We start from the raw sequence: 24,668 nt of genomic DNA, 5'->3' as shown, positions 1-24,668 counted from the left end.
AAAACAGACAATAACTTTGAAAAATGTCAGCATTTACAAAGTATTTACAATATACTGCATATACACTGAAAAAATTAGAAACATCTGACTTTTAATTGAAACAAGTTCATTCTAAGAAAAAACAAAGAAATATGATTTTTAAAATGTAATTTTTTTTTCTAACTTTTCTTACTAATTTAACAAGGTGGCCAATAATAGTGCAGGGCACTGTAAGTGAATGCCACAGTCAAAAGTGGCCACACAGGAAGAAAAAAAAATATTATTTGCATCTTTAAAAGGCTGACATGAGTAAAATCAAAGGCTTCCTCCATGGTCAGATAAAGCGCATACTGACAGAGAATAAGAGTACTAAAGTCCTATGCAATCTAAACACAAATGTAAAGTTAGATAAAGCCTATAATTCATATTCAAATACTATCAACATGTCTATTCCACAGTCTACTGAAACAATTGGGATGTCCTTGGAAAAGAAGGAAAAAAAATACACATGAAAGTCAAACACTACAAGTGAATTACAAGTTTAACAAATGGTTGTTTGCAATTCACCTTATTTCCAGAAGACATTCTTGTAGCAAGTTGGCTGAATTGAAGAAATGTAAATGTCAATTGTAATTATATTGATAGGCTCTGTGCACATCGCGACTGTCAGTCTGAGTCACATACAAGTTAGTGGCACACTGCCCATTGCAGGAAAGTCTTTAACAGTTTAGAAATGGCAGGCACCATCTGCACAAAACTACCATGAAATTTTCTTAAAACTGACGGTACCAAAACATGGCAGATTACTTGATATTACAATTTAGACACATTACATGGTTTATGACAGAATGACTAACAAAAAGTTACTAAGATGCTTATAAAAGTTTTTTGTTTTTATCTTTCATGCACAGTCAAGGAGTTCTCGTGAAACTTGCCTTGTGAAATTTGAAGAGTTGCTGGTACTGATGAGTGCCAGTCCACTTCAAGCACTGAATATGCACCAATTACTACAGCGAAAATGATTATTAATACAAACGTAATGCTTAATGGTACATACATAACCATGCAACACAAAGTTATTAAACAAATACGAAGAAAATTGGAAATGCAAATTTCAAACGTTTTCATTTCGAAGCACACTTACTTCCATTTTCAAAAATAATGAGTAATGAGGGTCGTCGCTGCTGCTTCATTTTGTCTCCTTTCGTTTAATGGAGTTTCGTCGCTTGGTACAATGGCAGGTTATTTAAGAGGAAACTCTATAAGGCGGAACCTCAAATAGGTAGGGATCACAAGCTGTGAAAAGATTGGTTGAAGTTACACTTGATAGACAACTTCAAACGCTGATAATTGGACAAGTGAATTTGTGATTGTCATACATTGAGAACAATCTCATTCGTTGAAGTTCTGAATTGGCACAATATGATTCGCTGAACTGGAATTTGATTGACAGTTATCCCGCCTCTAGATCCACCCATAATGTCTTCGGTCGGCAGCAATACCCTTCTCAATATAAATGCATTTCTTTAATGAAATTCGATATCAAGCTTTGATAACACCCTTGTGGCTCTCAGTGACAACGCTACAATATATATTTTTTATCAGACTGCATAGTTGTATTTGTTTTTTCTTTGTTACTAATTCATTAATATTCTAACCTAATCATATTAGTTTTTTGTTTTCTTGTACCTTTCTCTTTGGCGTCTTGTAAATCACTTTTAGGCTCCTTTGTATGAAAATGCGCTATAGAAATACCTGCTGTCAATCGAGCCGCCCTCTTGTATGGCCCCCCACTATGTTGTCATTGTGGTTCGCGCCGCCTGACGTCATCCTGAGCGACGAGAGAAAAAGCCGCTGTACAGTTGATGAAACTGAAGCAGGAGGAGAAACGACTTTAAAAAAAAAAAATATCCAATCGCTTGGAGAAAGGGTAAGTGTCCGGCTTGTGGATGGGTACGTTTTCATTCTCTCCACTCGATTTAAGTGAGAGGCGAGCAGCGCGTTCGTGGCTATCAGCCCACCGCCGAACTTTGCTCGAGTGAATCCGGGTATCTGTGGTTCACTTCACGTTATCGAGTCCCATTTCTACTTCATATCACCCACAGTATTGCTCTCTCCTCCTGTTCATTCTTTCCCGTGTATTTTCTCAGTCGTGGGCTCCTCGGCGGCGATTCCGCAGTCACACTGCGCTTTGATTTTTGCTTGCCTTTCTTTGTTATTAGGTCGGTGTCGGGCTTTACGTATCTAGTTAGTAAAATAAAAAGTGAATATAATTATACCATATTTATATCCACACACAGAGCTTCTTTTGAGCTGAGAGCAGTGGTTTCACTTGTATTATCTGCTGGAAAATACATTTTTTGCAAGCAGTTACTTTTCACTTCAGATTCATCAGTTATGTAGTGCACTGTTCAGCGGGTGTAAGGCTTGCTTGTCCCTCTTTGACCACAGATCTGTTGTTTAATAATATTGTACTGTAGTTTAAAATTCACCTTTCCATTTTTTTGTACAGTTCAGGGAGTTTGTGCACAAAGGCAACTTGTTTCTCCGGTTCAGTTTGTTGGTTATGTTCTGAACCTGTTTTGCTGCCCGCCTATAAGAAGAGAATGTCTTTTGCTAAATAATGTGAAGTTGTCTGTGATTGTTATGTCTCCTTGACATTTGCGAGTGGTGCATCCAAAGAGAAAACACACTGGTATTGTTTTTTTCTTTGGCTCAGCCAGATTTTTGGCTACGACACTTCATCTTGCGTTTACGTTTTTTGCAATGCATCGATTGTAGAATTCTGTTTTACGTGACACTGATATAAATTACTTGCATTTCCACTCAATGTGGCAACTTCAGTTCAGTACCTCTGTCCAATCGATCAAAGTCTTTGTCGTCAAATGCAAAATAAAGCTAGATACAGATTTTCTCCAGTCACCAACTTCCTCCTCCTGTCTTGTTGTCCTATTGACTGAATAAACAACAGATTAGTTTATTCTGTTCTCTCCAAAGCCACACACTTCACTAGGCCTGAACAAATGACAATGAGACCGATGGAGACTTTGGGTTGTTCAGTCTTACTGTCTGCTCCACATGTCCACAGTTGTGATTCAGTAGACTGCAAGCAAACCCCTTCAGATACCCACAGTGACTGGAGGCTCAGTGTGAATACCACTAGTAGAAAATCACACCCATTTTTGGTTTAGAAATCACATGTGCTCAAATTGTGATTTTGGTTTTAATTCAATTAATTATGCAGCTTTACTTGACAACCTTTAAGATGTATCTGGATTACATATTGGGACAGCTTAGCTATTGGGTTGATGCTATTAGCTTGATGGACTACAACAACATTTATTTATATAGCACATTTTCATACAAACAGTAGCTCAAAGTGCTTTACATAATAAAGAATAGAAAAATAAAAGACACAATAAGAAAACAAAATAAATTAACATTAATTAACATTGAATAAGAGTAAGGTCCAATGGCCAGGGGGGACAGAAAAAACAAAAAAAAACAAAACTCCAGACGGCTGGAGAAAAAAAATAAAATCTATAGGGATTGCAGACCAAGAGACCGCCCAGTCCCCTCTGGAGATCCTACCTAACATAAATGAAACAGTCCTGTTTGGATTCAGGGTTCTCACGGAAGGGCTTGATGAAGATGGTCAAGTAGTCTTCTGCCTTTTAATCCATCCATCATTGTTGGAGCATCATGAAGCTTTGAGTAGGTGGAGGTGGCGCAGACCACCACCACAAAGAAACCGGAAAAAGAAACAGAAGAGAGAGTAGGGGTCAGTACGGATTTTAGAGCCACCATGAATAGTTATTATGAGGAAATTGAACATAAACTAAATGGTCTCCTGTCGTTTGTCAAGTTTCATATGTTCTTACACAACAGGGCTGTCCGATCGAATATGCCTATTCAAGCATAATTCAAGTTTATTTCCAAAAGGTCTTGTTTGATGGCAAACGCTGACATTTGATTGTAAAAGAACGATTATTTTACCTGCACTAACTTTGGCTTCGAACCACTCCATGTGCTCTGTGGAAAGCTGCTTTATTTTGACAGATCTGTTTTTGCATTTCACTTTCTCAGTCAGCCTTTATATAATTTTGAATTGTGAGATTGTTGTCTTCATTAGTAAAACTTGCAGCCAGACCCCATCACAACATAGTTTGGGACTTTTTTTTTTTTTCCTGTACCACTGCCTGTCTCTTTAATCTATAAGTGTGCTCAGAGCAGTTTTTCAGGATGCTTCTCTGCTGCTCTAAAAACATAATTTTGCATCTGATCCTGTTCTGATTCATTCATAAACCTATGATCCCTGGCATTTGTTTAACGTTAAGACTTTTCATTAAAGCAATTGGAAAATAACTCCTAATTCAGATTTTCCTTTTCGTAATAGTGCTTTAAAATCCCCCACTTTAAGGAGCTTTGTCAGTGATGACCAAAACACCATGTCCCATAGTTAGCCTCCGTCATCCTTGGCTATTCGTTTCATACATAATGCCTAAAATAATGAAGTGTCCATTTTTGTGGAATTTAGCATTTTAATTGTTAAAAAGTTGTTTAAAGGGCAAGGAAAATGCACAAAATTTTTTTTTTCCCCTCTACCCCCTCAAAACCTCAGGAATGCTGTTTTTTTTTATGGCTAAATTTCTGACCACCCGTGACAGAGATGGTAAGATTTATTGCTTAATGACTTACAGCATTTCATTTCCTGATTGTCTGTTTGAAGGATGCTGACAGAAAACAAAATTACTTGAGGTGCAGGGTGGGGAGCTGTGCCTGAGCTATTCCATTGGTGAATGTCCCAGGAAGGGTTGTGTGTGTGTGTGTGTGTGTGTGTGTGTGTGTGTGTGTCTAACAGGAGCTATACGGGGACAATAAAGAGAGAGGCTTATAAATGTTTCATTCTAATGAAAGCAGACAAGGTGATGATCTGAAGAAAGCAGGCTGCCTGGGCCTGTGCAGATTTATAAGCTGACCAGGAAGAATCGAATGCAACTAAACGTTATTGTGCCGCTTGAAATTACACATCTAGTGGTATCAGGTTGTGGGGTCTTGATTTTTAAAAACACGTTTTATCTCTTTCACACTATCCAGTGACCTGAGATGAAGACTGGACTCCTTTGGTACCGTGTCTCTACAGAAAATCCTTGGGTACCGCTGGTTTGATTTTATGTTGCTCCACTCAACGGCATCCGGTGGGGGGAAATTTCAGCCTCACTCCAAGTGCCGGTGCCCACTTCCAATTTTAAACGGCACCTAGTCACGGAGGGTTTTGGGGGTAGTGGGGCTCTGTGTGTTGGCATCAGCTGGTGTAGGCCACATGATGCCGGCACTGCCCGCGCCCCCCCAACCACAAAATGCACCTTATCAACACACATCAACATTACATTGGAGCCAGCGGAGGGAGACTAGAGGTCTTATTACACCTCTGTTCTCAGTTAGCTGCCCGGGGCTGGAGGCTAGGAGTGGGAGCTGGCCATCTGCCTGCGGTCTGGAGTGGTGGGTTGCTTTTCTCTGCATTGGACGGGGGTGCCTGCTCATTATTACCCCAGTGGACCGGGGCTAACTCTGGCGTCCGGGAATGGTTGTGCCTCTGGTACGGCAGCACGGGACCAGAGTTAGTAGGGTGTGTATGGGGAGTGTGAATGGGTGTCTGGCGTACATCCTTGTAAGTCTTGGGTTGTATGTGTATGTGAGAGCATGAGGGAGGGAGTGTATGACTGTGTTTGTGTGTGACTGTATATGTCAGGTGGGGTTTTGGACTCCTCCCCTCTCCTGGGACATCTGGCAATACTACAACATCTTCGCCTACCCTCCCCCTGCCACTTTTTCTGGTCTCTCCCGGTGGCTGCCTAATGGGATCTGGGTCCCTGGGCTCTGTTGGGTCCTCGGCAGGGTGGGTCGCCCTTGGGTCCCGGGCTGCTGGGTTCCAGGTCCAGCCGACTCGGGGGTGAGTGGCTGCGGGCGGGCCTGGGGGCTTGCCGTTGATATCTCCCGGGACTCTGCCGGCTGCTGGTTGTGGCCCCCCGGGGTGATCCTCTGCGCCTCTCGAGGTGGGGTTGGGGCTTCTCTGGTGACGGTCTCCCTGGGGTCTCCGCGCTCTGGGGTGACCTCTGGATCTCTGGGCTTGGAACTCCCTCCATCTTCCCGCGTTTTGGGGGCAGGTCTGTGGCCCTTCACACTCACTATTGGATGCTCCTATAGAGAAATCTTACACATACAAGCGTGCGTACACACACAGGTGCTCACATGGTGCTTTCATAAGTATGACTTGGACTTCTTCAGCACATGACCTAAGGCTGTGGTTGGCCTTAAATGCCTTAGTAATTATTACTGTGTGATTGTCAGCAAACATTTTTACTTTTATATATCTTCATGTAGCTGATGCAGCAATGTTTTTGTCTTGTGGTTGTTTTTTTTTTTCTTCTTCTTTTGTGTGTCCCCCCATCTCTTTCTGCAGGTCTAGAAGCGGATTCTGGTTCATCCATCCATCCATCCATTTTCTAACCCGCTGAATCCGAACACAGGGTCACGGGGGTCTGCTGGTTCATTTATTGTTTATTCTATACGAAAACCCCCCCTTCCCCCTTTACCTCCATCTCTTCCTTTTCTCTCTTCTTTTTCTTTCACTTTTGTCTCCGTGTCCGGTTCGAATCTTAAAAACATCTGAAAATATTTCTAATAAAGTTTTGGTATCAGGCGTGACGTCAGCAGAAGCTGTAATGCTCCACCTGAGAGAAAAACTGTAAGGCTAGTCACCAGCATTCAGACATCAATTCTGATTGCTTGACAGCCGAACAGGACACGGTAAAAAAAAAAAAAAGACTTTGTGTTGCTCATGGAGTCCCGAACGAGGCACATGACCTGCATTGTGAGGGAGCGTCAGTTGCGGCACTACGGCCATGTGGCATATTTCCCCAAGGGTGATCCAGCTCGTAAGATCCTCATTGTTGGGCACTTGAGTGGCTGGACCAGGCCAAGGGGTCGCCCACGTAACACCTGGCTGCGGCAGATAAATGGTCATTTCCGGAGGTTGGGACTGGATCGCATGTCTACCTGTGGGGTTGCCAACTGGGATCCCGAGTTGTTTCGTCTTGTAGTGGGTGTGGCAACACACTGTACCAGTGCATGCTCTCCAACTTGAATGACGTAGTTAAAAGTGCAGCTCTTTTTCCTGCCATTTTTACATTGCCTGAGGTTATACATAAACAAGAGTGAGGCGGTGGGGACTGCTGAACTGAAGCAGTGTATCTGACCACAGACTGGTGAGTGTATTGAAATTTTAGACATCTTGGTTAAGTCTACACATCAAATGATATAAAGGGGTAAACAAAGTCACCATAGGACCCTACGCAACAAAACACTTGGCATAGGGCTTGGACCTTTTTTGCAAATACTGTTTTGATGATTATGTACAAGTGCATATGTTATGTACTGTAGAAGTACTAAGAGTGAGCGGCGTTTGGCATCAGTCATATTTGTACTTCAGAGTAGGGGATCCTGTGTGGAATTTTGTGGGTCGACTAGAAACTGGACATCACTTGAGTCTTTGTCTGAATAGCATTTCCCTGTGTATGTGTGTAAGTAGAGCACTGTGGGCTGATGGACTGTGGTAAGCCAGGAAGACACATACTGGTGTTTTAAGTGAGTAACAAGTGCACAAGTCATAAAATAATGAGACTAGTCACGATAGTAATACATTTAGAAAGTACACTAAGGACCTAAGGTATTCCAATAAATGGAATCCTATCAAAATGTAATTGAAGTCTGTTACCATACAAAGCCATGGAAACAGTGCAAACCTGTTATGAATACCAAAAGTTATGGCAAAAGCTTTTGAGCTCATAAAGTGTAGTTACTTATTATGTACAATGGTTGCAAAAGTTTGGGCCCCCATACCTAAAATGTCCGTTACTGTGACTAGTTAAGTGATCAGAAGATGAACCAACAGGCATAAAGATGACACACATTTCTTTTCAGCATTTTATACAAGGTTAGTGTATTGTTGTTGTTTTGTACAATTGTACAGTGAAAAAAGGAAAGGAACACTATGCAAAAGTTTGGGCACCCAAGATATCTGAGGTCTCAGAACTTTTTCCAAGGTGGTTTCAGACCTTCATCAGCTTGTTAGGACTATGGTTTGTTCACAGTCATCGTTAGGAAACCCCAGGTGATGCAAAGTGCAAAGCTTTATAAATTCTGACCCCTAAAACCTTGTTCCAACAATCTGCAGCCATGGGTTCCTCTAAGCAGTGGCCTAACACTCTGAAAAATAGAAGGTGAGAAGAAGACAGCAAAGCATTTTCAGGTAGCTGTTTCCGCAGTTCTTAATGTTATTAAGAAATGGCAGTTAATAGGAATGGTGGAGGTTAAATTGAGGTCTGGAAGACCAATGAAAGTTTCTGAAAGGACTGCTCACTGGAATGCTAGAAAAGCAAATAAAATCTACAAAGGTATACCTCAAGAGGTGCAAGCTAATGGTTTTGCCACAGCCCTCACAGCTCCCAGGCCCTAAATATCATTGAAAATCTATGGAGAGATCTCAAAAGAGCAGGGCATGCAAGTCTTGAAGAATTAGAAACCTTTTGCAAGGATGATGGGGCAAAAATATCCCTAGTTAGAACTGAAAGACTCTTAGCTGGCTACAAAAAGTGTTTACAAGCTGTGATACTTGACAAAGGAGGTCTTGCTAAGTACTAACCATATTGGGTGCCCAAATTTTTGGTTCAGTCCCTTTTAATTTTTTTGGTATTTTGTACCTGTGAATGATGGAAATACAAATGTAATATTAAAGAAATGTGTCATCTTTAACTTTGTGCCTTTTGGTGATCAGTTCATCTTCTGCTCACTTAACTGTTCACAGTAACAAGACATTTTAAGGAAGGGGGCCCCAGCTTTTGCATGCCACTGTATACAAGTTAAAATATGTCCTGTATTTCAATAAAGAACACAATCCCATGGATCAAGCCTCACCTACTGGAGACAGTCCTATGCTAATTTGATTTGTAACACTGATGCTTGTGGTTTAATCCTGTGAAACGGAACTCCTGGTTTTCCTGATGTTTGTGATCATCACATCTTTTCCATTTGCTGTGTTGATTGTAGTACACTGATCTGCTCAATTTTTCTTCTTTTTCTGCGAAACACCTTATGATGGCACCTTCTGTTAATGAGGCCATCCAAAAAAAACAAAAAAAAAAAAAAAAAAACATGCTTGATTGTGACATCCCAAGCTGGTCTTTATATGCAATACTTCTACAGCTGTCTTTTACTATTCCTGTTCTCTCTGTCCAGAAATTCATGTCTACAACTTGACAATTTGTAGCCCAACTCATTATCCAAACTGAAAACCCACTAACATGCCAAAGAATCCTCCAGTCAAGGGAAAAGATGAAGAGCGCCCTGTGATCGTGGGTGGCATCCTTTTGCTTTTTCACTATTACTGTATTTTGATTTGCTGTGTGTTATTTGCATACATTAAGCACTTCCTTGTCTATTTAAATTACAGCACATGTTCAGTCAGGTTTAGAAGAAAGTGTAATTGTTATCTAGTACCTCAGAGTATTGTTGCATTTAATTGTGAACTGTACACAAACGCAAATGTATTCAGTCTGTTAAGTGTTACATAATTAGGTAGGTCACAGTTTAAATGCTTTATTTTATGCATAAATCCTCGGTGGATTGTTCTACTGGATGTTAAGAGTGTTTCAATGATATTTGGGGAAATTGTTTGGCAACTAAGACTTTTCTCCATTGAAAACAATGGGTGGCTTCTTTGATATATGAATTTGCTAAGGTGTGTTTTTTTGACCAGCTTATATTGTGATAATAAAGTATATTTGTACTTTGTTCCCACTAAGTGGTCATATAAATTCAATTAATGTATTCATGCAATAAACAAATCTGTTTTTACTTTTAAACACTGAAATAATTCATAGTAGCTCCAACTCAGGTGAGCTATTTACTTCTGTAGATGAGAATTACACAGTTCAATAGAACAAAGTATTTTGAAACTTCTAATGGGATGAAGTTGTTTTTTTTTTTTTTATTTTATTTAAATCGCTTGCTACAGTCCATCATTACAAGTGGCTCATAGGGCAGTAGATATTTTTGTAGATTGATTTTATTCACTTACCATGCCAAAGTCTTTGCCTAAACCTACCACCAAAAACTAAATGTTAGCATCATAAATGAAGCATTTTGGCCTAAGCTAGTAAGCCTGTTGTTTCACCAGCTTTTTGTCTTCTGCTGCTTCAATCTGTACATTTGAACAGTATTAAGTTCCCCCTTTATCATCCCCTTACTGACGTGCATCTGTTTCTTAACATAACCCTGATTTCCTACTTGTGTAAACATTCCTTTTCTTAACTGATACTGCATTTCTAGGACCTCAGTATCCCTGTATGTTTAACCCAAGTATTGACTGTTGCCAACACACAACTGTGCGAAGTGGTGGTCTTTTTCCAGCTTGTTGGACCTTCACTCCATTTTCAAATTTATCCGACTCCTAATAATTTGATATAAAGGGTAATTAATTACTGTTAATATGCATGAATTGTCTGACTTGACATAAACATTGAGGATATCCTAACATGAAGTTCAAATGTCTTTAGATCTGGCCAGTGCAATTTTGATTAAATTAAATATTTCTTTCCACAGAGAGAGAGAGAGAGAGAAAAAAGCCTGCAATTTCCTGTAATGTCTAGATGGATGTGAAAGAGAAAGTGTCTGGGGCTCACAGAATGGAGAAAAAGACTATAAATGTTAAGGATGAGGACTTTGAATGGCTTCATATCCACCCTAAAAAGGAGAGTTCAGGCCTTAAAGAGGAGGACATTGGACTGGGGTCAATGGGCATTAAAAAAGAGGCTGAAGAGACGTCTGTCAGCATTGAGCCGCTCAAACATGGAAGAGTAGAGAGAGTCAAGGAAGAAGACCTTAATGATGGGTGTCGAGGTGGAGTGGTGAGTGAGTTGGTCTCTTCTCAAAGCAGACACTGTTCATCCCCAGAGTCTTCTGTAGATGTGAAGTCTGTATCATTACAGCCAAAATCAAAGAAGCCAGAGAAAATTCCACCAGGTAGAACACAAAAACATCAACCCACACCTACAAATAATTCTGGAGAAAGTAAGTATAAAATAAAACTGTGTAATTTTTAGGGTTGGCTGTCATGAGTCTACTACACTTCTTGTTCACTTATTCCATGTGCGTGTGTCCCTCAGTGTGAAGAAAACCTCCCTAATGTTTGTTCAGAAGTTACCCCTAAAGACCTTCGAACTCTGTCCCCTTCTTCTTCTTGAACTCATTTTAAAGTAACAGTCTCACTCCACTGTACTAATTCCTTTCGTAATTTTAAACAATTTATGTCTCCTCTTATTCTTCTTTTGCTTAAACTGAAAAGGCTTAGCTCTTTTAATCTTTCTGTATAATTCATCCCATGTAGCCCTGGAATCAGCCTAGTCACAGTTTTCTGGATTTTTTGCAGCACTGCTATATCCTTTTTATATCCTGGAGACCAAAACTGCACACAGTACTCCAGATTAAGCCTCACCAGTGTGTTATAAAGTTTGAGCAGAACCTCATTGTACTTGTATTCGACGTGTTAGGGTGCTATATAACCAGACATTCTGTTAGCCTTCTTAAAGTTTCTGAATACTGTCTGGAAGTTGATACTTTCAAGTCTACTATGACTCCTAAACCCTTCTCATCAGGTGTACCTTCAAATTTAAGATCTTCCACTGTGTATATAAACCTAACATTTTTTTTCCTCCATGTAATACTTTAGATGCATTAAATTTCATCTGCATAAATTCTGCCCAAGCCTATATGCTGTCCAAGTCCCTCTATAATAATTCAGTGGTACCATCTCCAAATTTAATCAGTTTATTTTTTATATTCCTATCCAAATTATTTATATGTATTAAAGATGTCAGTGACCCCAGCGCTGACCCATATAGGACACCACTCTTAAAATCAGCCAATTCTGATGGAGTTCTTCACACCATAACGCTCTGCTTCCTGTGTCTACGCCAATTCTGCACCCATCCACACACAACACCCTAAACTCCCACTTTTATTTTAATGCCCAACCTCTCATGTGGCATCAAGGTCAAGATAAATGCTATCATATGCTACACTTTGATATTGTTTTGTTGCTTCCTCATAGAATTCCAGCATGTTAGTAAAACAGGACCTCACTCTTCAGTAAATTTCCTGTTCTTGTCATGTGTTTCTCAGTCTTTTTCTTAATAATTCCTTCCGTTAATTTACCTGTGATGCATGTGAATCTTACTGGTCTAAACCATTAACTCCTGTAATTAATATTTTTAATAATCCTCCTGTTGTCTTTGTCATCTTCACTCTCTCATTAGTTTTGAATCCCACATCCCAAGTGTTGTGTGCATGTATGCATGCATAATTTAACTCCGGCCTTGTTATTGTCAGGAAAAAAAAAAAACTTTCTCCTGAATAGATTAACATTCATTACAGGGAAAATGAAGCCCTCCATTTTTCCACAGAAGAGGTGTGCACATCTGATAAAGGATAATTTTAAGGGTTTATTAATATAGAATATCTTTATGTCAGGTAATGAAATATTGCAGTTATTAATTTCTTTTATGATTTTTATTTTGTGGAGCTCAAAATCAACAAGCTCACTAGAAAGAAAAGATGTGTTCAAAGTTTGAAAGTAGACTTGTCACAAACACTAATCCTTCTGTCCTTTAGCTCGGCTGATTTGGGTTTTTGCTTGTCATACTATGAAATAAAGAACGTCATAGAATTTTTGAACATCCTACAGAAGAAACTGGTAACGCTATGTAGGACAGACCAGCACAGGAGACAGAGAAGTGAGAAAGCCCAAAAGCAAGCTGCCTTCATATCCAGTCTCTAAGGCTTTGTAAAACAACTCCTAGGGAAAAGTGCAGTGGACATTTATTATGCTCATAGGAAGATGTCAATAATTTCCTTAAAAACACCTTAAGTAATCCTTTGAGAAATCAGGCACTTGAAGCCCAGAAGGCTCTCATTAACCCATCACCCCCTAAGACAGACTTTGCCCTAAGATAGCCTAGTTTAAGAGAAGTCCAGGAAGTAGTAAAGGAAGCTAGATCAGCCTCAGCTTCTAGATCCAGTGTTGTGCCATATCTGCTCTACAAGAGATGTCCAGAACTTCTCTGAAATCTCTGGAAGATCCTGAGAGTGATCTGGTGGAGAGGGAGAGTGGCTAATCAGTGGAGGGTGTATGGATCCCCAAGAAAAAAAAACTGACAATATTAAGCAGTTTTGTACCATCTCAGTGCTTAGTGTAGAAGGCAAGATCCTCTTTAACATCTTGTTCCGGTGCCTAATAGAGTTTCTCTTTTGAAAGAACTACAATGATACATCCATTCTTGGGATTGGGGGATGTATCCAGAAGTACCAGACTGTCTATTAAACTTTGGGGTTGTCACCCAGTTCATCTGTGATCTCAATGAGGAAGCCGAGACCTGGGACTTCATGAATAAATGGTGCATACGTACAAAAATGGTGCATACGTACAAAAATGTTATTTCCACACTCACATTGCGATGTATAAAAAAACTTGGCGCATAAAGCCATGCACACTTTCATGCCAGCTCAATCCATTGAATGCACAAGTTTTCTCCTCGGTTTTGCAAACCCAGTGTCAAAGCCGTGCTTGTGTGGTTTCCCTTTCTCTTTTAGGTTCACATCTCTGACATGGCTTTATCAAATACACTAAAATTAACTGTATATCGTTCATTAGTTTAAATCATCTGATTGTAATTAATCTCTAATAATATATTGGTCCACAGAATGGCCAAACTATCCCAAATACCATAGCTGCTTTAGCATTGTTACTCTCAGTGCACCACTCAGAGTATTTTAACCCACTGTATCTGAGTGTGGAATTGCAGCTCTACAGCAGCTGATCAGAAAGAGGATTATCGGGATACAGCTTCTAGCACATGCTGCTTCTGTTTGGCAAACGCTTCAGAGCCTTTCCTGTAGTTACCTCATGGTTCAGAAACAGTTTCATCCCAAGAGTTATAAATGCACTCAATCAGTCCATTAAATGCTCCTGGTAGAACTGTTTGTACTTATAAGCTGCACAACTTGAGCCACTTTATGAACCATTTGCACTATCTGCTATATATGTACATATACACTATGAAAGTATAAATACATATCTTTCATTGTTTTTTTACCTTATTAATTTTTTATCATTTTATAGGAAAATGTCTGTGGAGGATTAACATATTGAATCTCATTGTACCATACGATAATAATAAAGGAATTCAATTCAGTTCATTAGAACAGAGTGCATATTTACAGATGATGACGCCTGGCTTCTAGATTTAGTTTTCCTGGCGCTGTCATCTTGGAGCTCTTTATCACTTTTAAGGTGAAATTCAGTAAAGTATGTATATTTATATTATACACAAATTTTTAATTTCATGTAAATAATGCATACTGTTAATTAAACGTGTGGGCACAGTGGTGCACCGGTAGCAATGATTGTTCCTGCCTTGCGCTGTATGTTTCCTGGTACTGGTGTGACCCTGGATGGACAGATGGATGGAATACTTAAATGTGTACTACGAAGATATTTCAATGTTCCTTTAAAGTTTTGAAGAATCTGCATCCTAAGCTTACAGATGGCCTGACATTTTTTACAGATCTTATTGTTTGGCGATTAGTTACTTGAAGAAAGAAGAGGAAGGACAGGAATTGGGGGTTAGTACCTATGAAAGTGGCAGTACTGCTGCAATAAATTCTTTCATTGAAGGTCACGTAACATCTCAGTAGTGATCTTGCAGGAGGCAGGAACAATCTCTGGACGGGGCGCCAGCTCATCAGCTCATCACTACCACTGCACCACCGTGTCCCCGTGTTTAATACGTGCTTTAATTCATGTGATAATGGCAATGATTTAAAGTTTACATCTTAGTATTTAAATTGTTCAGAGAGCTGTAATGTCAAGAATGTAATGTATTCTGTGTCCTGTCAACGTAAGAGAAAGCCCGTTTAAGAAGAATGTAGTGATTCACACACACAGCTCATAAAAGAACACATAGAATACAAAGCATTTAATGTGCTACTTAAGTTACGATGGGATTTGAGAAACTAGTAAATTAAGCAATTTTAAGATTAAGTTTATGACATTTTTCTTTAATGACAAAATAAAACTACATGATTAAAGTGGAAATTACGAGATTAAAGTTGACATTTTGACCTTGTTTTTCTTCACTGTGTCCCTATTTTTTTTTTCTTTTCTCTGTACCCTAATACACTTCCGTATGACAATCAGATGGTGGGCTACAACTCGCCTTTTCTCTCGACTTTGATATCTGACCATTTCCTTTTTATTTCCGGCACTGTGCGACTTTCTGATCTTGAAATTTCGAGTGTCTCATTCATGTAAAAGAAGCTGAAATAGTACTTTATGATTGCATAGCATCTTAAACACTCTAGAAATAGACTGTTAAAAATAGAAACTATAATTAACCAAAAAGTCACACCTGGCAACCACTTTTAAAAGTTAGTGTGCTGCATGACTGAAGTTTTGTCTTATGCTCTGTATGTGTAGAAGTTTAATAGGGAAATTTTATTGGACTGACTGTAGCAGACTTGGCTTTTGATTAAAATTCCTTCATTTTCCTGTTATTGGTAATGAACTAACAGGTCAAAAGTCAAGGAGGTTGTAAATCTGTGTGGACTGTAAAGAGAATAAATGCCATTAACAATGCATTACATCCTAAGTGGCTCCTCATGGGCTTCTCAGTTTCTTCACTGCTACATTTTCATGTTATTTTAAAACCCGAATGCAGCGGGTGACACCTCAGCACCACCCAGGAACTGCACTTGTAAAAATATGCCTTGTCAGAACTCTCCAACAATTGCTTTTTGGCACAACAAAATGAGCACTGAGGGCATTTTGAGATGCAACTCTTAACACAGCACACTACTGATTTCAATGGGGGAAAGTAAAAGGTGGCAAGCAAGAGCTCTGTCAATGTGAGACAAGAAACCTCTCTCGGCTTGATGCACAGTCTCTTTTCATAAATATTTCCATCTTTTTTATTGTCAGCCACTGCATTCACTTTACATCCGTGTGTATTAATTTTAATAATAAAGAAAATGTTTGTCTTGTTCCAATATACAGTCCCGATCAAAAGTTTAAGACCACTTGAAAAATGGCAAAAAATCATATTTTGCATGGATGGATCTTAACAAGGTTCCAAGTACAGCTTCAACATGCAACAAGAAGAAATGGGAGTAAGACAAAACATTTTTTGAGCATGCAATTTAATGAAAAAAACGATTAAACTGAAACAGGCTGTTTTACAGCTGATCAAAAGTTTAGGACCACCCTCCAAAAAAACCCATAAACCCTCCCAAAACAGAAATCAAACTTCCAAACATGAACTCAGTACTGAGTAGCTCCACCGTTATTGTTGATCACTTCACAAAAATTTGTTGCGGCATGCTTGATGCAAGCGTTTCCATGAGGTGATTGGGAACATTTCTCCAAGTGGTGAAGACAGCCGCACGAAGGGCATCTACTGTCTGGAACTGTTGTCCCATTTTTGTAAACTTCCTTTGCCATCCATCCCCAAAGGTTCTCAATTGGATTTAGATCAGGGGAAAAAGCAGGATGGGCCAAAAGAGTGATGTTATTCTCCTGGAAGAAGTCCCTTGTCCTGCGGGCACTGTGTACTGTAGCGTTGTCCTGTTGAAAAACCCAGTCGTTACCACACAGACGAGGGCCCTCAGTCATCAAAGACCTCATCTCCTTGAACGCTACAGAACTGCTCGTTTGGATTTTGCAAGAGAGCACCAAACGTGGGACATTCAAAGGTGGAAGAAAGTTTTATTCTCTGAAGAGAAAAAATTTAACCTTCATAGTCCTGATGGTTTCCAACGTTACTGGCATGACAAACATATCCCACCTGAGATGTTTTCTACGCGCCATAATGGTCTAGGGTGCTTTTTCCTTCAGTGGAACAATGGAGCTTCAGGAAGTGCAGGGGCATCAAACGGCCGCTGGCTATGTCCAGATGTTGCAGAGAGCATTCCTCATGACTGAGGGCCCTCGTCTGGGTTTTTCAACAGGACAACGCTACAGTACACAATGCCCGCAGGACAAGGGACTTCTTCCAGGAGAATAACATCACTCTTTTGGCCCATCCTGCTTGTTCCCCTGATCTAAATCCAACTGAGAACCTTTGGGGATGGATGGCAAGGGAAGTTTACAAAAATGGGACAACAGTTCCAGACAGTAGATGCCCTTCGTGCGGCCGTCTTCACCACTTGGACAAATGTTCCCACTCACCTAATGGAAACGCTTGCATCAAGCATGCCGCAACAAATTTTTGAAGTGATCAACAATAATGGTGGAGCTACTCAGTACTGAGTTCATGTTTGGAAGTTTGATTTCTGTTTTGGGGGGGGTTTATGGGTTTTTTTGGAGGTGTGGTCCTACACTTTTGATCAGCTGTAAAACAGCCTGTTTCACTTTAATCATTGTTTTCATTAAATTGCATGCTCAAAAAATGTTTTGTCTCGCTCCCATTTTGTCCTGTTGCATGTTGAAGCTCTACTTGGAACCCTGTTAAGATCCAACCATGCAAAATATGATTTTTTGCCATTTTTCAAGTGGTCTTAAACTTTTGATCGGGACTGTATTTGATGGCAGGGACAGTAAAGTATTGAATGAAGTTACTGTGGTTACTTTTGATACAAGTCACAGCAGGTGCTTGCTTTGGGCACCATAAATTGTAAGGGGCATGGGCAATGCTAAATGTGTTAGTGACAGGGATTGTGAGATGTAAGTACAAGGTGGATTATGAATAGTACAGAAAGGAAGGACCATGCAGTTTTTAAATAATTTGCATAAATATAATAACTATTCTACTGTGCTGCAATGAGGATGAGTTCTTGCTTACTGATCCTTCCTTCCCCAAACATTTGAAAAGATGCATTTATGAAGAACAGATGTTACTTGGACAGTCGGTTGCTTTCTTGAAGGTTTGGGTTCAGATATGTGTATCCAGTTACCCGTTGTTTCCAGGGCTCAAGTGGATCGTTATGTCAACCTGTTTGGGAATCAGTATGGTATTTTTTCCCCTTCGTGGAGGTATCAACAGTAAGACTGTGAACCTTTGGTGTCTCATTAACATGAAAGTACTGTGGCTCTCACAAATTGTGGAAAATGCTACTGCTGCTGTTGAATGGGCTGAAGTTGATGATAATGGCATTGGTTGTTTTTGGTAACTATGGATTATCACATTTTACTTCCATTAATCAAATAAAATAACCGCATATTAAAAAAAGTGCTGGCCTCACTTCATTGGCTCCCTATTAGTTGCATCATGAATTTTAAGATTTTTGTTTCTAAAGTTGTACATGGGTCAGCTCCACCTTACTTAGCTGATTGATCCATAATCATCAGCCAGGCAGCTGAGTTGTTCAAATCAGCTACGAGTTACTCTCTCACGTGCATGGTTGAAGCTGAGGGGCGATTGTGCCTTTGTGGTGGCTGCTCCTAAACTGTGGAGTGGCTTGCCCCATGAAATAAGGTCAGTTCCCACTCTTCATAGTTTTAATTTTTTTCTATAAAAGCACTTTTATTCACTCGTATTTTTAACTCATGAGTTTGAGCATTTTAATCTTTCTATTTGTAATGTTTAAACTGTTTGCATTTTATTCTGATATATATATATATATATATACACACGCACACACATATATATAGATGTAGATATATTTATATATGTCCGAGTTTGAAAAATAAGCTTTTATTTTTCCTTATACTTCATACAGGTAACAAACCTTTCTGCTGTTCTGAGTGTGGTAAAGAGTTTTCACAAAGAAGAAATCTTCACATCCACAAAAGAATTCACACCGGAGAGAAGCCATATTGCTGTTCCGAATGTGGCAGACAATTCTCATGCAACAACAATCTTCAACGCCACAAAAGAATTCACACCGGAGAGAAGCCATATTGCTGTTCTCAATGTGGCAGAAGATTCTCGGAAAAGAACCATCTTCGGTGCCACAAACTAATTCACACTGGAGAAAAGCCATATTGCTGTTTGGAGTGTGGCAAACTATTCTCACGAATAGGCACTCTTCGGTGGCACAAACGCATTCACACAAGAGAGAAGCCATATTGCTGTTCTGAGTGTGGCAAACAATTTCGTAGTATCAGTGATCTCCTGAGGCATGCAAAAATTCACAGTGGAGAGAAGCCACATTGCTGTGTGGAATGTGGCAAGCAATTTTCTAGCCGAAGTAATCTTCTGAGCCATACAAGAATTCACAATGGAGAGAAGCCATATTGTTGTTTTGAATGTGGCAAACAATTCCTAAGAAACAGCACGCTTCAGTCCCATAAACGTATACACACAGGTGAGAAACCATATTGTTGTTCTGAATGTGGCAGGCAATTCTGCCACAGGAGTAATCTTATGATCCACAACAGAATTCACACAGGAGAAAGGCCATATAGCTGTTCTGAATGTGGCAAAACATTTTCACGAAGTAGCATTCTTCAGCGCCACACAAGATGTCACAGACAGCTGCTCTGATACGTTTCATCTCAATCATCATGCCTCACTGCCAAACAATCCTTCAACTTCACCATAACAAAGGATGGATCACTATTCTGAACATCATAAAAAATGAGGAATATTTCAAGGAGACTTCTTATCAACCCTGCTGTTCTGCCTTGCATTAAACCCATTAAGCACCTTTCTAAATGGCCTCTGCCATGGGTTTAATATTAGCTTTCACAAAGAACCTCACCCTCAAATAGCCACTCACCTTCTGTTTATCGATGATTTGAAACTCACCTCCTGTTTATTGACTGCTTGAAACAGTTCAGCTCCCACAAATAATGGAGGAGCAGTTGCAATTTGTAAAAATGTTTTCAGACGGTGTGCTTGTATAAACTTGAACCTAACAACTAAATACCTGAACATTAATGGAGCATACATAAACCAGAAACTGTTAAGACTAACACCAGCACAGCAAAAAGGATTCTTAAGACCTCCGTCACTATCACATAACAAATTCTAAGCTATTAATCAGTTTATGATCCCACAGTTTCACTATAAGCATTTGCCCACAAAATGAGCTTCTTAGACTGGAAACCACAATGTGTCCCACATGTGTGCCAAATTATTGACAAAAATCATCTTATTCCAATGGTCTTTATCCCAAAGTAGGAGGATGGTATTGGCCAAATTTCCAGTTGACCTTGACTACACTTACAGATCACCAGTAACTGGACCACAAGCTTACATGATGAACTCCAAATGTACAAAGAATATTCAACCACACATATACCCCAAGAACCACATCAATAATCAAACTAGTTGGGTAAATTCAGAAAAGTAAAGAATTAAACTCTCCCACGTTTTGCAATATGGACACACTTAGCAGCAGAAGGAGGAATTAAAAAAATAGATCAGCAGAAAAGAAGAAAAAAAAACGTCAATGTGCTGCCCTCCTCTAACAGCCCAACATGGACACTGATCCTAACGATGCATGGCTCATAAGGGGTGAAATATGGCCAAAAGATGAATGCCTGATCATGGTTGTACAAAGCTGCATCTTGCACACAAGGTGGTTCAGAGCATCAAAGGAAAAAAAATTCATAACCAATAAGTGTCGTTTCAGCCAAACAGAGCTAGACTGTCATTCTTCTGGTTCCTGGGTGCGAGGTACTGATGGATGAAGAATTAGACAATGAAAGACACAATAGTGTTTCCAAGCCCATTCACTCAAAACTCTGTCAGAAATTCAACTTAACAGCAATAAATGAATCAATGAAATTAATTTTAAAAAGTCATATTGGTTTTCTGAATGTAGAAAATAGTTTTCTCATATGAGGAGTATAACAAATATTCTACAGTTCACATAGTAGAGACTGTGGTGGGCTTGCGCCCTGCCCAGGGTTTGTTTCCTGCCTTGCGCCCTGTGTTGGCTGGGATTGGCTCCAGCAGACCCCCGTGACCCTGTAATTAGGATATAGTGGGTTGGATAATGGATGGATGGAAGGACATAGTAGAGAAACTGTATTGTTATTCTGAATGTGGCTAACAGTTTTTGCAAGTGGGCCATTTTAAAAAACACACAAGAATTCCCAATGCTACTACTTGTGAAATATGCATGTGAGCATGTCAGATTGAGTATTCATGATGCCTACATGTATGTGTGTTTATGCTTGTTATTTGAAAACTGTGTATAGGAAGATTGTTTAGTTGACTAATCTTAGATTTAAACAAGATGTTAACACAATTAAAGTAGTAAAAATATGTAAGTAGGAAGAAGATAGAAAAATATTTTGCCAAAGACTAATCTGATCAATTTTAATTACAGCAAATCTTTTCACTATTTTGATGCTTAAGCTATGGAGTGAATGACAAATAGGGATGGCAGGGTGACACAGAGGTTAGCGCTGCTGCCTTGAAACAAGAAGACAGAGACTCGACCTAAGTGCTCCGTTAATGAGTTTGTATGTTCTCCCCATCTATCTGTGCGTTTCTCCAGATGCTGGGGTTTCTTTCCATAGTTTAAAGACATGCAGCTTAGGAGAATTGGTGTTCCTAAATTGGCCATATTGAGTATTTGTGTGTCTGCCCAGCGATGGGCTGGTGCCGTGTCTGGCTTATCATTCCCACCTTTCACTTGGTGCTTGGTGGGATAGGCTCCAGCTCCAAATGTGATAGATATAAATAAAAAATGAATTGGAAAAGATTTTATAAAAGACATGCTTGAGCTGGTAAATTTGCATTGTGGTTATCCTTTGTGAACTTAACACAAAGAATGAGGATGAAAACAACAGAACTGTAGGTTGTGAGGCATTTGTACTCCATCAACATTAATTATTTCCAGAGACATAATTTTGTCTGTTTTTCCAGCGCATCATGCACAAAAGCAAGGGAACGATGGGAGCACCAGAACTCTGCTCACATCATGTCGCTTCGTACCACAAGCTGCAAGTAGTAAGTCTGTGATAAGCGGAATACCGCTACGCTTTCCACTCACGGGACGGAAGGACAATCCCGACCGCTTTTATATAGTAAGAAAGAAGAAGATATCACACAGTCTGGAGTAGAAAATCATCTTTTACCTGGAAAAACGAAACTGCAAATCCCATCGTGCATTGCAAAATGGACGGGGTGTGTGTGAAACACCGTGCTACTCGCACAGTCTGGAGTAGAAAATCTTACCTGGAAAAATGAAACTACAAATCCCATCGTACATTGCAAAATGGACGGGGCGTGTGTGAAACTCTGCACCTGCATGGCACTCACGGGACGGAAGGACAATCCTGACCACTTTTATATAGAAGGATGAATTAGCTTTAACAGGAAGCTATAGGTAAAAGAAATTAATTTTTCCTTGCATAAATACATTAATAAAATTAGTAAGACTGTTTTACCTTTGAATTGAAATAGAAGTAATGATTGACCAATTAAAAGGAGCATAACTTTTGCTGTTAGTGTTTGCTTAGCCTACTTATATCTGTATGACCCACTGACTGTCCAGAAAAATTTGCCAAAAAAACAACAACATTGAGGGTGTTTGCATAGTTAGAGTAAGAATAAAATATCCATGCTGCATAACTACACAATATGTGACCAGGCCAAGAGGATGCCCACGTAACACCTGGCTGCGGCAGACAGAGGGTGGGCTCAGACCGTGTGTCTGCCTAGGGGGTTGCCAACTGTGATCCTGAGCTATTTCATTGTGTGGTCAATCAATCAATCCACATTTATTTATATAGCACATATTCATACAAAAAAAATGTAGCTCAAAGTGCTTTACAAAATGAATAGAAAAATAGAAGACACAATAAAAAATAAACATAAGTCAACATTAATTAACATAGAATAAGAGTAAGGTCCGATGGCCAGGGTGGACAGAAACAAAAAAAACTCCAAAGGCTGGAGAAAAAAATAAAATCTGTAGGGGTTCCAGACCAAGAGACCGCCCAGCCCCCTCTGGTGGGTGCGTCAACACGTTGTACCAGTGCATACTCCTCGACCGGACCTGACCTTTGTTTTGTTTTAGTAGATTTCAATGTGCAACAGTTTGGTCAACACTTGTCGTGTTTTAAATGTGCTATATAACTATAAAATGAGAGTGAAATGAAATGAAATTCACTGACATTGTCTGTGCAATAATGGGAAAATAGACCTCCTTGAATACTGGAAATAAAACTTTCAGCTTTATAAAATCACTTGTCACATAAACTACTGAAAACAAAGACAACTCAGGATGTCTCCATTTTCACAAATTCTTTTGTAACAATACAAAAGTAGAACCATATGAAGAATACAAAGTTACTGGGGAACAATTGAGGTACATGGAGAGATTTGGGAGGAACGACCTGCATGATTTGAGCACAACTGCTGAATTGCTGTTGGACTTCTGTTCTGGTTACGTTTGATCAGAAAGTTTGTCATGAGCGTACCTGCTACCAGAATACCTTAAGCCAATGGTCAGTGATTAACTGGGGTTGTGATGTCTACTCTGAGGCCAAATGTTCTGGACATTTTGGTAAAGAGAGGAGCTGAGCTGTACAGTGATCACCATTTGCTGTAAAGTTGACTTGGGTGTATGACCCAAGTAGGTAGTGAAGGCTTCTGTTCAGAATGAGTTCATCTCCGGATGGGCTTGTCCTGTATCATGGCTGGTCATGTCATTTGCATAAATAAATTATGATATTTGCATTGTAATTTAGATTATGAATGTCACCAGTGTGTTGTTGAACTGTCCAGTCCTTACTTCCACTGCCTCTCCCCATCCAGAGCAGACACAAATAACTGCACTAATCAAATGTCTCTCATCTTCAGAATTTTCTCCTGCTCAACACTATGTCCATTCCTCTGTTTTGCTTTGCTGATGTAAATAAGCCATTTTGATAAACATGTTGCCTTTGGTCTAAGTGAGGGAAAAGTTCAAGGGCACATTCTGATTATGAAAGGTGCATTTCACATGTTTGGCATGGTGGTTTTACCAATGAAACTGAAGATTATTACTTTTCACAAAAAAATAGGAACAAGGTATTATTTTGAATAATAATTTAAGGATATCAAGACAAAATGATGATACAGTTTTGTAAAGTAGTTAATAAAGTAAAACCAGATATGTTGTCAATTGGGTCTCTCAGACATGATGTGTTTTACTTGTTTCTTCTTCTTGTGTCCAGTGGTTGTGCTTGTGTGCTGAGTCGTAATACAGAAGGGGAAAATTATCAAGTTAAATGGTTTTTCTGTTGCAACTTAAGTTTTAAAGTTGCTTATGCTTATGAAAGGTTGTTCATAATTTCTTCCAATATGTATTTAATGTTTTGTGACTTAATGCGAATAATATGGAAGTGGATTGAGAAAAAGGTTTTATTTTACTTATTTATTTTTCTTCTGTTTAAACTTCATACGGGAGACAAACCTCACTGCTGTTCTGAATGTGGCAAACAATTATCAAGCAAGAGTAACCTTTCGAGGCACAAAAGAATTCACATGCGAGAGAAACCTTATTGCTGTCCTGAATGTGGCATGCAGTTTTTGCAAGAGTTTTATCTTTAGAGCCACTGTTATGGTGTATAAAATCTGTACATTTTGGTTTAATTTTCCATTGTATTTTGGTCAAGATAAAACAACAGATGAACT

The 24,668-nt window shown here is 39.5% G+C and overlaps 1 protein-coding gene across 1 annotated transcript; it reads left to right on the top strand.

The window, feature by feature from the left end:
- Positions 1-1,805: 1,805 nt before the first annotated feature.
- On the top strand, positions 1,806-21,922 carry LOC120533438 (zinc finger protein 239-like). The gene is made up of 3 exons (XM_039760335.1): positions 1,806-1,909; positions 10,642-11,109; positions 18,808-21,922. Exons 2-3 carry the CDS (start codon positions 10,689-10,691, stop codon positions 19,572-19,574), a joined length of 1,188 nt encoding a protein of 395 aa, XP_039616269.1. The 5' UTR covers positions 1,806-1,909; positions 10,642-10,688; the 3' UTR covers positions 19,575-21,922.
- The last annotated feature ends 2,746 nt before the right edge of the window (positions 21,923-24,668 follow it).

This window comes from Polypterus senegalus, chromosome 8, assembly GCF_016835505.1.
Source record: "Polypterus senegalus isolate Bchr_013 chromosome 8, ASM1683550v1, whole genome shotgun sequence".
Classification (NCBI taxonomy): domain Eukaryota; kingdom Metazoa; phylum Chordata; class Cladistia; order Polypteriformes; family Polypteridae; genus Polypterus; species Polypterus senegalus.
The sequence above is the reverse complement of the archived record's forward strand: the minus strand, read 5'-3'. Positions and strand labels throughout refer to the sequence as shown.

Bases quoted from the DNA above. Each gene is read 5' to 3' on its own strand.
- LOC120533438 (XM_039760335.1), top strand. From the start codon at position 10,689: ATGGATGTGAAAGAGAAAGTGTCTGGGGCTCACAGAATGGAGAAAAAG. The intron at 11,110-18,807 runs GTAAGTATAAAA...TACTTCATACAG, and splicing joins TACAAATAATTCTGGAGAAA to GTAACAAACCTTTCTGCTGT.